At 42.9% G+C, this 14674-nt stretch overlaps 5 protein-coding genes across 5 annotated transcripts; 3 read left to right on the top strand and 2 right to left on the bottom strand.

Annotated features, from left to right (window-relative positions):
* Positions 1–370: 370 nt before the first annotated feature.
* EAE98_010986 (uncharacterized protein) lies at positions 371–2334 on the bottom strand (the record flags this gene model as incomplete). The annotated part of the gene is made up of 2 exons (XM_038958608.1): positions 371–2031; positions 2100–2334. The coding sequence occupies 2 exons, from the start codon at positions 2332–2334 to the stop codon at positions 371–373; spliced, it is 1896 nt and encodes a 631-aa protein (XP_038804973.1).
* Positions 2335–3966: 1632 nt separating this feature from the next.
* Positions 3967–5461, top strand: EAE98_010985 (uncharacterized protein; the record flags this gene model as incomplete). Its single annotated transcript, XM_038958607.1, has 6 exons — positions 3967–4087; positions 4166–4272; positions 4327–4499; positions 4563–4838; positions 4895–5012; positions 5063–5461. 6 exons carry the CDS (start codon positions 3967–3969, stop codon positions 5459–5461), a joined length of 1194 nt encoding a protein of 397 aa, XP_038804972.1.
* Positions 5462–6209: 748 nt separating this feature from the next.
* On the top strand, positions 6210–8404 carry EAE98_010984 (uncharacterized protein; the record flags this gene model as incomplete). Its single annotated transcript, XM_038958606.1, has 12 exons — positions 6210–6353; positions 6412–6436; positions 6493–6646; positions 6699–6703; positions 6763–6817; positions 6873–6987; positions 7317–7476; positions 7531–7586; positions 7641–7701; positions 7759–7958; positions 8014–8167; positions 8226–8404. 12 exons carry the CDS (start codon positions 6210–6212, stop codon positions 8402–8404), a joined length of 1308 nt encoding a protein of 435 aa, XP_038804971.1.
* Positions 8405–8873: 469 nt separating this feature from the next.
* EAE98_010983 (uncharacterized protein) lies at positions 8874–9481 on the bottom strand (the record flags this gene model as incomplete). The annotated part of the gene is made up of 2 exons (XM_038958605.1): positions 9437–9481; positions 8874–9364 (listed from the first exon to the last, which is right to left on the bottom strand). The coding sequence occupies exons 1-2, from the start codon at positions 9453–9455 to the stop codon at positions 8874–8876; spliced, it is 510 nt and encodes a 169-aa protein (XP_038804970.1). The 5' UTR covers positions 9456–9481.
* Positions 9482–12394: 2913 nt separating this feature from the next.
* On the top strand, positions 12395–14098 carry EAE98_010982 (uncharacterized protein; the record flags this gene model as incomplete). Its single annotated transcript, XM_038958604.1, has 3 exons — positions 12395–12451; positions 12507–13874; positions 13967–14098. The coding sequence occupies 3 exons, from the start codon at positions 12395–12397 to the stop codon at positions 14096–14098; spliced, it is 1557 nt and encodes a 518-aa protein (XP_038804969.1).
* Between the last annotated feature and the right edge of the window lie 576 nt (positions 14099–14674).

The raw sequence follows: 14674 nt of genomic DNA, 5'->3' as shown, positions 1-14674 counted from the left end.
ATATGACCTCTGTGAAGTCAAGACGCCGTTTGCGCCCAATCTCCTCCTTACGTGAGACCAAATCCACAACACTAGGATACGCACAATTTGTTAAGAAAATAGATATCTTCATATGAAAAAATGACCCAAATGATCTATTACATGGCATATTCTATGATATTAATGCATCATATCCTTACTATCTATACACGCCCAAACCATGTCCGAATTAAGCCCGTCAAAATCACAAGCACCACTTCAACTAAATTGAAAATTTCATGACCTTCCCACTCATACTCCTAGTGAATCTTCTTTAATACAAATTATACCAAGCGCCAATTACAAAATCATAGTAGCACAAATGGTGGGCTTATGGTGTACAAATAGAAGCTTAATCGACCTCCCAACTCTCGCTGGAAGTCGTATCCTTCTTAGATTGTGAGGAAACATCCCTTCGTCTTGAAGGCGCGGGAGTAAGACTAAATCCAAAGTCATCCTCAGTCCAACTTTCGCCTTGATATTCGTCTTCGGTGAAATCCCAATGTACAGCCTCTCCCTCACCGAGTAGCACCCCTCTCCATTCACCCGCTGCGATTTTAGATGCAACGTTAATCATCACTTGCAGTAAATGACTTGGAGGACTCAAAAGAATTTCACATGTCTTTTGGATGATGGCTGTTGGAAGATGTCGAGCGGTTTGTAGTCGCCGTGATCCCGGTGGTGGAGAAAACAGGTTTACTGCAGCAGGGAGAGGCGATAGTGTTCTTCTTCGTGAGTTGCTACCTGTAGTACCACGTTGTCTCAACCTTGGTGGTGAAGGAGTAATGGCCTCAAAGGCTTCATCTTCAAACTTGCCGCAATCATTAACCAAAGTCGGTGTCTTTGGAGCAGGTGACAAACTTCGAGGAGATGTACTCATGAGTGAAGGTGTGTGCCATGCTCCGTGTGTCTCGGGGGTTACATTAAGCTGTGAGATTGCTTGCGTAGGATGTACTTTCTTTGGAAGGACAATATTATCGTGGGGGTAGGGAAAAGTGATAGGTGAAGGTGGACCGGACAGGGGGGGTGACGGTGGTACATCAAGTGGAGAGTGCCATGACTGTGTAGAGTGAAACGAATCGACGCTTGATGAGAGCTCTGAATCAGGGTCGCCGACTACAATTTTGCTCACTGGAGGCCTGTTTCGACGCTTTGAAGGTGGACTTGTGACTAGAGAGAGGACAGGGGGGGCCGTGATTGATCGACTACAGTGATGTAACACTTGTGAGGGACTTCTGGAGCCAGGAAGTGATTGGGAACGTGGCGATTGAGCGGGAGCTTTAACTGTAGCATTAGTGTCGCACGTTTCGTCACTATCACTACCTTCACCAACCTCTACACGGGACAAGACGGTGAGTATAGATTCTGATGAGGCTACACCATATTCTGTTGGTTGAGGTTCGACTGCACGAGTTTTTAGTGGGTATGTTGGAGAGTGTACTGTTGGATTCGTAGATTTGGCTACAGACGTTTCTGGCGTTTCTTCTTGGAATTGCAGGTCTGATATGCATGTCTCTGTGGGGCTAGCCGCGGATCGATGCAATGCAGAAGTCTGAAGTGGGGAAGAAGAGCGGGTTCTTCTGCATGACAGCTTTGGCGAGTTTGAGGTCAACGAGGTTGACTTCAAAGCAATAGGATAAAGGTCACCCCGAGGTAAAGGAATTCTAGATGACGATCTTTGTACTGGCTTCCACGGTTTTTGCGTGGTAGGTATTTGCAGAGCAATCGGCAGATCAACAGAAAACGTTCTTTGGAACGGACAAGGAGTCTTTTCATATAACAACACTTGCGCCAGTATCTTCTTGAGTTCCTCTCCTTGCTTAATTTCTTCGGGAGTTGTGTTGCTTATCTCGATTCGCCAGTACTCCTGTAGCCTTCGTACTTGCAACACGAATTTGCTAGATCCATCGTCCGAAACAAACCAGCATTGACTTCGAGGTAATATCGGCTTTAAAGCTTTCTGACAATTGAAAAACGCGACAGATTCGGGAGCTCTATAGATGCGCAAAGTGCCTGCAAATCTCACATCAGCATGAGTATTCATTCTTAGAGCGAACACAAAATTGCCACAAAACGCGTACCAGCGGCGATTGTCCTTTCCCCTGGGGAAGACCACCTCAGAGAAGAACCTATTTCCGTATTTTCCTTCGCAGGTCCATTACTCGAGCTCGGTCGCGACGAAGGTTGCGACGGTATTGAAAAAGATATGATGCGGGCGCCATCGACACTATAAAGTGTCTCGATTTGGGGATCGGGAGTCGATATTGATCGATCAGAAACCGACACAGCGCGTGCCGACAACGAAGAATAAGCCATTGGCAATTTGAGCCGATTTACTTTTTATATTTCCTGTCTGATGACCATCATGGTATTGCACATTTGCGCGATAAGTGGCGATTTTTTGAACGTCGAAAATAAATGCAAATTTGAGATATGGAGTTGGGTTCCGCAAGCTGTCGCAGTTAGATTCGGCGAGTTTCAAGACGGTACAGGCAGTTCCATGTATCACCCTAAGGTGGCTGCTTCCTGGCAATTCTATTTCTTGGATGAAATTTCAAGAAAGAATGTAGAGTGTACGAGTGAAGTAGAGTAGAGTAGAGTAGAGTAGAGTAGAGTAGAGTAGAGTAGAGTAGAGTAGAGTAGAGTAGAGTAGAGTAGAGTAGAGTAGAGTAGAGTAGAGTATCAAGATTAAAGATGTGCGAGTGTGTGTGCCCGGGACAGTAGAAGGCACTATTGATTGTGGTGGTTATAAGAAGCAAGGAAGTTTATATTTGTAGATGTACCTGACTTTAGTGTGTATACATACGATAGCGGCAGGTATATATGTACTGAACATCTATGGCTGACGAGACCGCGCGCTTACAATGTTGCTCTTCAACACATTCATACTCTCATTCCTCAAAGTCAGTATTTATCCAACATGTATGATTTCGGAGGATGTACGGTATGAATTTACAATTAAGTCAAAGTCCCATTCACATTCACACTGTTTCAATTTCCTGGAGATTTTATTAAGTTCGGACATTGGCGGATCGCATTGCACGGAGCATACAGTAGAGTAATAATGTAGCTAGAATGCAGCTTGTAGTGGGGGATCAGACAGTGGAGTGATCAAGGTTAAGTTATTATTAGTTGTCTTGTCTTGACTCTCGAGGGAGGTTGTGTGCCCGTACGTGCCGTACCTAGCAGGAAGTAAGATGTGCCCCAGACCTTCAACTTGCTGTTCCGAAGCAATTTCAAACGCTCCCCAACAATTGAGATGTGAGGATCGTAAGGTATTGATAGGTTCAGCCAACGTGGAAGCAATCGATGCGAATGTACCGGTGCAGATGTACCGGTGCAAGATACTTGAATGGTCTCATTGACGAGTCTCTGGTAGTAGATACACTCGAGAATACAGTGGGACTCCATTTAACCTTACGAAGAAAGACTGAAAGATGTCAATAAACGGTATATGGACCATTGCTCGTTGCTCGTTGCTCGTTGCTCGTTGCTCGTTGCTCGTATTACTTTTCCACTTACAGTATCGTACATACCTACGGGCAATGGATACCTACTGGTAATGGGTAATGGATAATGGATAATTCAATGGATATCGTAATGAGGGGTCAAAATGATTACGTCGCATAAGCCGAACCAGGAATGTTGTACTCGTAGCTTCTTAGAGCTCTGAGCTGTCGTGTGCAGCGTATTACTGGGATTGAAAAAAAAAAGATTGTGTAATATACATACCACGACTACTCGTACTGACTACTACTAATAATACTCCTACAATAATACTCCTACACTAATATTACTCCTACACTAATAATACTCCTACTACCTACCCACAGGTCCATGTCCAATAGCTAGAGATAAGAAGGCTGATTGATACCTACACATTCTTCTCATCCTTCTTTCAACCTTCAATATTTGACTATCGTCCACTCAAGTATAGGCAAGGCAAATATGGATTCAAAAAGGTTGCAGAAGCCTTTCAAAGATCGTGATGAATTGAAGGAGAAATTGTCTATCGATCATTTCGATTTGAACGCTATTCTGCGAGGAGCCCAATTGACAATTGTGGGAGGTCAGTTTCATATATGAGCACAACGACAATAATACCGTGTTATACATTGGAATCCGGTGCTGACTGACTGCGTTGTAGCTTTAAGGGCTCTGCGAAATCCGCAATTGTTTACTTCGGAGCATTACAAGCAGGCTGCTCTCGCGGTTCTGGCAGGCGTCGTAATTCGATTAGCTATCGAGATCCCCGTACGACTTCTCACCATACTTCGGCACTTTTTGCTGATTGCTAACAAGTAGCAGATTTTCGGTGTGAGAGTCTTCCTATGGCTCATGTCATTTGTTGTAGACCTAGGAGCCTCTACTTTCGACAACAGGGTTGTCGAGGGCTTAGATCTTATCCAGAATCATGTTTTACAAGTTCCGTTCTTTCTCATGAGTATACTAAGTCGTGTCACACCAACCCTTGACAACATGTGAGTATCTCGATGCGAGCGCACAAATCCCATTGAATTGCGATTCTTTACTAACCCTCACAGGTTCATGATGAGCCTCGCGTTCGTTGACGAAACATATTACGAGAAACATAAAGGAGAGGAACGGTCCACATTAAGAGACGAATATTATCCAAATTTACGACGATATCCTAAGAGAGATGGCACAACCCATAAAACAAGCACAGCCGAGAACATGTCCATGTTTTTGATAAAGTTTGGAAAGAAGGCGGGGCTCTCTTTGGCAGTATATGCTCTATCTTACGTTCCGATCCTGGGAAGATTCGTGCTTCCGGCTGCCAGTTTCTATACATTCAATAAGTACGAAACCCAATCGAAATACGATATATGATATATTTCATACTAACAGTCCTTAGAGCTGCAGGACTTGGTCCCGGCCTTATAGTGTTTGGCACGGGTATCTTTTTGCCTCGTAGATATCTCGTAATCTTTCTACAGAGTTACTTCTCGTCACGCAGTTTGATGCGTGAACTGGTGAGTTTTCGAATTGTTATCGTGATGTGAATTGTATCTGACTGGTCTAGCTTGAGCCATACTTCGCTCGTATCAAGTTTACCAAGGAGCAGAAGAAGAATTGGTTTCATGATCGAGAAGGACTCTTGTTTGGCTTTGGTATCGGGTTCTACATATTCCTTCGAATCCCTTTGCTCGGTGTACTTGTCTATGGTATTGCAGAAGCATCCACGGCATATCTTATTACCAAAATTACCGACCCGCCCCCACCTGTTGGACAAGAGGACAACTTTGCTGCTAGCCAACAAAAGTGGAAGAACAAGCATGAGTTCTTGAACCTCAAACTCGACCAACTAGATTCTCTGAACACATCCAGTAGGAATGAAGTCACGCAGGGCGTTTCAGGCGAGAAAGCTTCATCATCGGCCACGGAAGTGCCTCCGCCGTACAGCGAGTTAAGATCACGGTAATGAATGGATGGATGTTATAAATAGAGAGTATATGGCCAAGCTTGGTAGCATGCAAAATCACCCAGTGATCTGAACAACATGACTGAAACGTTTGCCGTGTTCTACGGCTACCAAGCAGATGGTCGGTAAGATACTAAGAAACATCTGTGTAACATTGTATACTGCATCTTACTAGATATTAATCATGCTACGTTCTATTGCCAAACTCCAAGCTCATGCCAGGCACACTTTATTCATCATGAACTTCCCGAGACAGTTGAATGATTCCCTTTCTTTTGAAATTCTTAGTGTCATACATATTTTCCAAGCCGATGAACCCCGCATTCCTCCTACTTCCCATGCTCTCTTAATTCGAGTGCCACTCAGATTGGTCTGCACAGATGATTGGTTCGATTCATGTGAGAGAGGAGGGGTAATTTGTAATTTGTAATTTGCGATAAGAGCTGCCGAACGTCCTTTTTCTTATCATTTCTTACGTCTCTTCTTTGATCAGCTACCTGGATATCTATCAGTATCTAGGAATTAATAGGAATTGATAGGAGTGATATCCCATTTTCGGTTGACTACCTACTAGGTAACCTAAAGTATAAGAGTGAGTGATAGTGCATTCTCCCTGTTCATTTCACTTTTGACCACATCGTCAAATTTCGTCTGGCCTTCTCTTTTTACAACAAACTTGTGAACGTAATCGACACCTTACTTCCTTCTTCCCATCTGTAACTATTGCAACTCGACTCCACAGGATACAATGGGTCGATCAGAAATCCGCAATATCTGCAAAGTTTCACTTGATGAGCCTGCAGAAAGTCAACCGAAGCTTCATAACAGATGGCATCCAGATATTCCGTTCGCTGACACCATCAAGAATGGTGAAACCGTTAAGATAGAATGTGTAAGTGTCCCTTACATCGTGATCTTTTTCAAAATAGTGGCTAATCGCATTATTAAAGGTTGACTGGACTGGAGGTCAAATCAGTAAGCTTTCGACCCACATCATTGTCTTCGTAACCATTTACTCATGGCTGCTTCAGAGAACGATGACAGTGCAGATGATGTAAAAAATGTCGATCTTACCAAGATCCACTACTTGTCTGGGCCATTTGAAATCGAGACAGCAGAGCCAGGAGATGTATTGCTTGTTGAAATAATGGATGTACAGCCACATCAAGAGCATCCTTGGGGCTTGTAAGTCACTTGCAATCCATGTCAAATATACATGATTACTGATTATATATAGCACCGGTGAGCAACAAATTGTTCAAGCGGTTTTCATAGACTTAATATTGACGTTGACTGCCTAGGTGTCTTCGCCAAAGAAAACGGAGGTGGCTTCCTGGATGAACTTTACCCATCGGCGTATGTCTTAATTTGATTGATCTCTGGATTTTAGAACTAATGAGTGGCGATATAGAGCTAAAGCAATTTGGGATTTTGAGGGGATCTATTGCTCATCGCGGCATATTCCCCATGTCAAATTTCCTGGATTGATTCACCCTGGTATTCTTGGTTGTGCACCATCTGCAGAAGTAGGTTTCTAAGCTATTATTTTTACTCTTCCTCCCATTCTCAAAGGAGCACTTCGGCAAGAGAGTTGAATCCAGCGACTTGTATAGTCGGGGCCACAGTCTCGAAATAAAACTTTCCTGGTCTTAGAATCTGGTACACGTGTTGAATTTACTTGGGATGTGGCAGATCAATCTCAACATGCCATGCTATATTCAAAGAGCTCATTATCTCTTTTATAGTCGAAGGTTCTCAAAGTCAGACTTCGGTCAGACTATGACCATCCCGATCGTCTCACCATTCATTTTACACTGTCCCTTCAAAATATTTATATTCTGATGATTGATTACAGGTTCTAGCCACATGGAACAAACGAGAGGGTGAATTGATAGCTGCCAACAAGCTGGACAGGATCGTTGCTCAACCACCTAACCCTCAAAACGTGCATGCTGGTTCGGCATCTGAGGACATCAAAACAAAGGTTGGCCGCGAAGGCGCAAGAACAATCCCGGGTATTGTGTTCACATGTGGTCCCAATTTGCTGTTCAAATTTTGATATTTGTTAGGTCGCCCCGAACATGGCGGAAACTGTGACATCAAGAATTTGAGCAGAGGAAGCAAGGTGAGATTACCCAGGAGCAAAATGATTGAAAGTGAATACTGACGACATGATGAGGTGTACCTTCCAGTACATGTGAAGGGAGCCAAGTTCTCTGTTGGAGATCTCCATTTCTCCCGTAAGTGGTCCTTTCTGTTGTCTATCTATTCATTCAAAGTAATAACTGTGAAATCAGAGGGCGACGGTGAAATCTCGTTTTGCGGTGCCATTGAGATGTCCGGTGTCATCACCATCAATTTTAAGGTAATGAAAAATGGTATAGCAGATCTTGGTATGAAATCACCACTCTACTTACCCGGCCCCGTCGAGCCCCATTACGGACCAGGAAGATACCTTACCTTTGAGGGGTTCAGTGTGGACCACCATGGAAAGCAGGTAAGTAGTATAGCAAGTCTTTGTAATGATTTTATTTACTAATGGAACACGAAAGCACTACATGGACGTCACTGTCGCCTACCGCGAGACTATTTTGCGTTGCATCGAATACCTACGTCGATTTGGGTATTCTGACTACCAGATCTATCTCTTGTTATCCTGTGCACCAGTACAAGGTCACGTCGCTGGAATCGTAGATATCCCAAACGGTAAGTTCAATTGACAATTTCTAAGCCACAAGATCGCCCACTTACAATCTAAAACCAGCATGTACGACTCTTGGTTTGCCCATGGATATTTTTGATTTCGATATTTCTCCTTCTGGTCCTGCAAAGAAGCTGGATATGGGTAGCTGTGCCTTTGAGACCGGTGTTACCGCGGGCAAAGTTACAAAGGGCGGTGAGAATAGTGAGCACAGCTTCGGTGGTGGTTTGACTTTCAAGTAGTAGTAAGATATAATTTGAGTGCTCAACATGGTTCTTTATTATTGCGCCAGCGGATGATTTAGCTGATTTGTTTTTTCGGTTATGCACTCAATGGATTCTCCATATATCGATATATTGATAGCTTGAGTTCCTTCTGTCCTTGTGCCGTACGTTCGTTGATTCAAAAAAATATTACCCAGTACGGCGAAGTCCTGGATGGCAAAGCCTGCACCTGAGCCATGATGAGGACTCGCTGCATGTGCTACATGTCCGATCAGAATCTTTTTTTCTTTAGCGTAAGTAGACGCAGGGTGGTCGAGCATATCAAAGATAGCCCAACTGTCAACATATTCATTGAGCAGGCTAAGAATTGGAGTGACGTTCTTGCTCCAACCAGCAAGTTCATTCATTGTATCTTGCTCAGTCGCCGCACGTGCGGATCTATGTGGATCTATCGAGCCTTCTTTAGTTCCTCTAAAGGCAACTACATTCATAGTTTCCCCTCGTCAACAGGGAGAGTTATAACGTGACCGTCTAGTCCGAGGTGCATCTCAGTATTCGTGGCCATGTCCTCACCCAATTCAGCTATCGCATTTTCTATCGTTCTGCGACCGCGATAGATGCACTTGTAAATGTAGCATGCATGACTTTCATGATTTCCAAGCCCCAATATAGGTGGTCGAACATGGCTCTTGACGCCATCCGCTCCCATCACCGCTTCTGCTGTCACTGTTGTGCAATCTGCGAAATAAAGAATGACCAGACCTTGATCATCGCTCTCATCTGCTACCCTCTTGCAGAATCCGGGAATGTCCTCGGGTATGAACCTAACCAGTTTATTCAAAAAAGAAAAGAAAAAGAGCACTATATATCGTACACTATTAGAGTATTCCCAACTGTAGAGTGAGAACAGAACCTTGGAAGGCTCGCTGCCATTGTCGTGATAGCCATCCAAGAAAACAAAGTACAATGCTTTGCTTCCTTCGAACATGTTAGCACAGTTTGATTTACAGAGGCCATGTGTTGCGACGGCTTTGAATGCAATAGACTCACTGAGATCGCGTGCTTCCATATCTCAAACAGAGTTCGAAGCAAATGCAACACCAACACCAACAACAATCTTGGAAAAGATGTGGCTTCGCTCATGTATTTTGCAAGAGATGCCTCAATTACCAAGACCCAAAGCTAAAGTCATTCCAGTGATACAACCACCAACGATAGCAATACCCTATGAGGATACTCCGAATGAATTTGAGACATAGTTTTCACTTGTGGTGTCTGGAAAACTAAGTCAGTGATTGAGTGAAGAAGTGGGACAATAGATAAGAGTGACGATGATCTCTTTAGTGAAATCGTATGGACAGAGTGGTCTTGTTTCGGATTGATTTTATTTATGACGCGGTGCCAATACGTATATATAATATATTTCAGCTCTTCAACGGCCCGTTTATCTTTTTCCCCGCGCGTCCTTTGCCCCTTAAAAAGTCGTCGCCAGTGATTCGAAAGATTTCGCTTAAACTTAAAAGTAACGTCACATGTATGACGAAACCACCAATCAAAAGCTTCGGAAACAATGGATGTCTGAGTGATTCGAACGGTTGGAGGCATCAATTTCAAAAATTTGCGGCGGCTCAAGTTGTCTTTATATGGAAGCACGTTCAGCACTACAGATTATCTTACACGGCCGGCTAATCACAACTGATCTTGTACTGTTCTTCATCTCCATTTGATCTTGCCCCCATGCCCCTCCCACTAACCGCCGTTTGCACCAGATGTGGTTTTTCGCATGATCACCTTTCCGTTTTAGAGACTAAGACCAGGTCTGTCAATCAAATGGCTTGCTCACCGTTGCATTCAAAAACATTGCGCCCCACAAAGATAATGACATGTTCCAAAGGACCAAAAACTTGACACCGTTGCAATCTGCCTGGGACAACACGCAAGATCTCTACTGCACATATGATCTGAAATCAAATACCATGATGTATCTTCCTGGCATAATCGATGTCCAAAGGATCATTGGGTACATATATACTGCTGGGCTTCTTTGGTAATTACGATAACTGCTGAAGCTCTCTATGGTCGATGAGATTCATAGTACACTGATCATAAGCTGCTGGCCGACATGTTACGTCACGCTATAACCATGTGTCGGATCAACACGAATGCTTACAGAACCTGTTTCTGGTGTCTTATTCGCCACGGGTAAGACCGATCTTGTCTTGATACGATTGTTACCAAGACTAACCCAACATTACAACCGAACCATGGGATTAGTATCACTTATATCCTCACTCGTTCTTTTCTATCAAATCATTCCTACAACGAGATTATCCCCATAAAAATTTCTCCATCGGTGCGTGTGAGTGAGGAGCGAGGTTACCATGTGTAGGGTGCTTCGACCCGACAGGAAATTGTTGATTCAAATCCTGTATATACATACCGAGGCTTAGTCACTTGTCGAAAATGCTGATCGGTTTAATCCAAAGCGCTTTCTTGGTCAACATATCACTCGCGAAGATAATCTGCTGTCATCTTTTCACCGGCGGCTCGAAATATCGTCCGAGAGATTTTTGGCTCCCGTGTAATCTTGATGCTTGCGTTTTCGCTTTTGTACCGCTTCAATATTGAAATAGATCCAAGAAAGAAAGTGAAGGTGGGCGAGACTATTACATCTAGGGGCGCTATGTCATCATAAGGGTAAAACTAGCGAAGCAAGCAAGCCATGAATGTAGTTAGTATGTGATGCTATGGTCACGGAGTCATATTCAAAGCAGAAGTTTCAGCGTTTCAAATCTCACATTCCCATCTTCTCCTGTCATATCCTAAATCCTATCAATTTTTTGAACATTCTATAACTTATCATCCTTGTAATAAACATTCTCATCCTCATGGAAGGGCATGAGTGCTACTACATGAAAGATGTTGGGAAAACGTAATAAATAGCTGATATGAATCAATCGAGATATTACGGACGAGTCTGGTTCTTTCTCTATCCCTGAGGTTGCTATGAAACTCTCAAGTCATCATCTCCTTTTCGCGTCACAGACAGTTTCTGTAACTACCCTCAGTTCAGTTTGTCACAACCCGGCCCTCAATCTAGCCCTTTTCCCCATTACCTTCCACTCCCTCGTTGAATCAGTTATCCATCTTTACCAATCCATATACTAATTCTAGAAAGATGCCAAACAGTCTCACTGGAACATATTCTACTTCGCAACTTTCCTTCAAACCTTATGTAGGTTCGGTTCCACTAGGATATGTATTCGGCCTAATATACCCTATAATCGATTCATTTAGCCACGATCGAGAAAGAAATTGGTGGCATAAAATGTAAATGCCCTCTTCAAAACGTCAAAATGACGATCAGTTGTCTGTAAATTTACCGCTTAAATAGAGTCTGCTGCCGAGCCAGTCCAACTGTAGAGACGCCATAGCCAATAATACCCAGATATTTGTAGGCCTTGAGATTGAGATTGAGATATCAGCTCAAAGAATAAAAGAGCAGATTAAGAAGAGATGGTTTAAATTTTCATCCATCATGGAAAATAACACCAGGGTTCTCATTAACAAAGACAGCAACATATTTGTGGAAATGGAGTGAGATAGTGAGGCTCACCAGTTGTTGTGGTTGTGTGTAAACCACGTGACTGTCGCTGGCACTCACCGTGACTTGTAACTTCGGAATAATTCCGATGAATCTTTTCCGCTCCAACGGCCCCTCCTTTCGGTTTGCATAGGGTTATGTTCTTACCCCGGATTCCGGAATGAACAATCCGCATTATCAATAATAAATCTGGAGAATTATCTCACTTATCGTTTCTCATAAAACAGCTTCGTGATTTGCGATTTGAATCAATAAATTGAATTTGTTGTTCCTTGTGCTGCCGCTCTTTATTTTGCTACAGTTTAGTTCCATTGACACGATAGAAATCGGCATATCCCTTGGATGAATATACAGGCGGTGCAATTCTTTAGCTCTTCAGTTCATTAGGTCCCCATAAGGCAAACATGCCTAACAATTTGTGTTTAAGAACGGCGAGAGCTTATGTTAGGACTAGCAGAAAGGTAGTCTGCCGTCACAATCTGATCCATACATATCTTTCTCTAATTGAGGTTCTAGCAATCAATATTACTCGCTCGCACATTTGCATCGACCACCCGCCGCAATGAAATAAACAAAGTATTTCCTTCGGCCTCCGAGGCTCTCAAAGATATGAAGCCGGACAGTACAGTTTTATGCGGAGGCTTCGGCCTCTGTGGTGTTCCAGATACCCTCATTGACGAAGTCGTTAACAGACCAGATCTCAAAGGCCTTACTGCAGTTTCAAATAATGCCGGTACAGATGAATCAGGCCTGGGGAAATTGTTGAAGACGAAGCAGATCAAAAAAATGGTTGCCAGTTATATCGGAGAGAACAAAACTTTTGAGAAGATGTACCTGACTGGTGAAGTCGAGTTGGAATTGACACCACAAGGAACGTTGGCCGAAAGATGTGCTTCGGGTGGTAAAGGTATACCTGCTTTCTACACCCCTGCTGCATTCGGAACGGTTGTACAAACCGGCGAGCTTCCACTTCGTAATAATCCCGATGGTACACCAAAGGAGCTTTCTTATCCAAAAGATGTAAAAATCTTTCACGGCAAACCTTATCTTCTGGAAGAGAGTATTCGAGGTGACTACGCTTTCGTGAAAGCCTGGAAAGCGGATAAACTTGGAAATTGTCAGTTCCGGTTAGCAGCCAACAATTTCAATGGTGCAATGGGAAGAAACGCGAAGATGACAATCGTGGAGGCAGAGAGTATTGTAGAGCCAGGAGACATCCCACCGGAAGCTGTACATCTCCCGGGAATTTACGTCAAGAGAGTTATTCAATCTACAACGTCCAAGAATATCGAAAAATTCACCTTTGCAAAAGATCCAAATGATCCAGCGACAAAGAGTGCGCTAGGTAGTGGTGATACCGCTGCCAAGCGAGAGAGAATCGTTAGGCGCGCCGCCAAAGAATTCAAAAATGGTATGTATGCCAATCTCGGCATAGGAATGCCTATGCTTGCGCCATCGTTTGTTGGTCCAGAAGTCGAAGTACAACTACAATCGGAGAATGGTATCTTAGGGTTGGGTCCCTATCCTCAAAAGGGGTTTGAGGATGCGGATCTCATCAATGCTGGCAAAGAGACAGTGACACTAAACCCCGGTGCTGCAGTTTTTGGTAGCGAGGAGAGCTTTGGTATGATTCGATCTGGAAGAGTAAATTTGACCATATTGGGAGCTATGCAAGTAAGCGGGAACGGTGATCTTGCCAATTGGATGTTACCCGGGAAGATTAAGGGCTTTGGAGGGGCCATGGATTTAGTTAGCAACCCTTCAATGACGAAGGTTGTTGTAACAATGGAGCACTGTGATAAGAAAGGAAATTCAAAGATTGTTAAACAATGCGAGTTTCCTCTCACGGGAAAGGCTTGCGTCTCGAGGATTATTACTGAACTGGTGAGTAGCCTATTATCCGCGCTGATGATCAAGCGATCACCTGGCGGCTGGTAATGGAAGGCAAAGAACAAAGAGTGCTAACAAATTTGTAGGGGGTATTTGACGTCGACTTTACAAAAGGACTTACCTTGATTGAGATTGCAGATGGGGTGACAGTGGAAGAGGTCAAGAGCAAGACAGATGCACCTTTTACAGTTGCAGAAGATCTTAAGCCAATGCTATAAATCATAGATATGAAAGCATACGATTTTGCATATATTGACTGGGAGTATAGCCCTGCTTCGCTGCGGCATAATACTGGGATTTAATTACACACTTTCCTGTAGATAAAATGACCGAATCTAAGGATCAATCACAACTCGGGTAACTTCACTATCATTAAAGTTGTAATTATGTGAAGCTTCAAATTCCTATCCTTCAAAGGTTGTCTCGACAAAAGGGTCGAGGTCCAGTATATCATTAAATATTCAATAAACGACTAAAAATATATTGATCGCTGTAGTATAACTGTTTCAATAAATACTAATAATCGACTCTCATAAGCAGCCGACTAATTTCTAATCAGGAAAAGCAAATATTCCTAAAAAGCAAATTATCCCTATAAAATTTTAAATACAAAATATATCAAAATCAATTAATTTTATTAAAAATCTAATTTATTTTTAATATACAATCTTCAATTTTTGAATAATGTTTGAACTTTTTATATAATTATATTTAATAAGATTATAGCTTTCTAATAATATTAGATTTTTTTGAATTATTTTAAAATTCATAATATTATTTATAAAATTCAGAAA

Source organism: Botrytis deweyae, assembly GCF_014898535.1.
Source record: "Botrytis deweyae strain B1 chromosome Unknown BDEW_043, whole genome shotgun sequence".
Taxonomy (NCBI): domain Eukaryota; kingdom Fungi; phylum Ascomycota; class Leotiomycetes; order Helotiales; family Sclerotiniaceae; genus Botrytis; species Botrytis deweyae.
The sequence above is the reverse complement of the archived record's forward strand: the minus strand, read 5'-3'. Positions and strand labels throughout refer to the sequence as shown.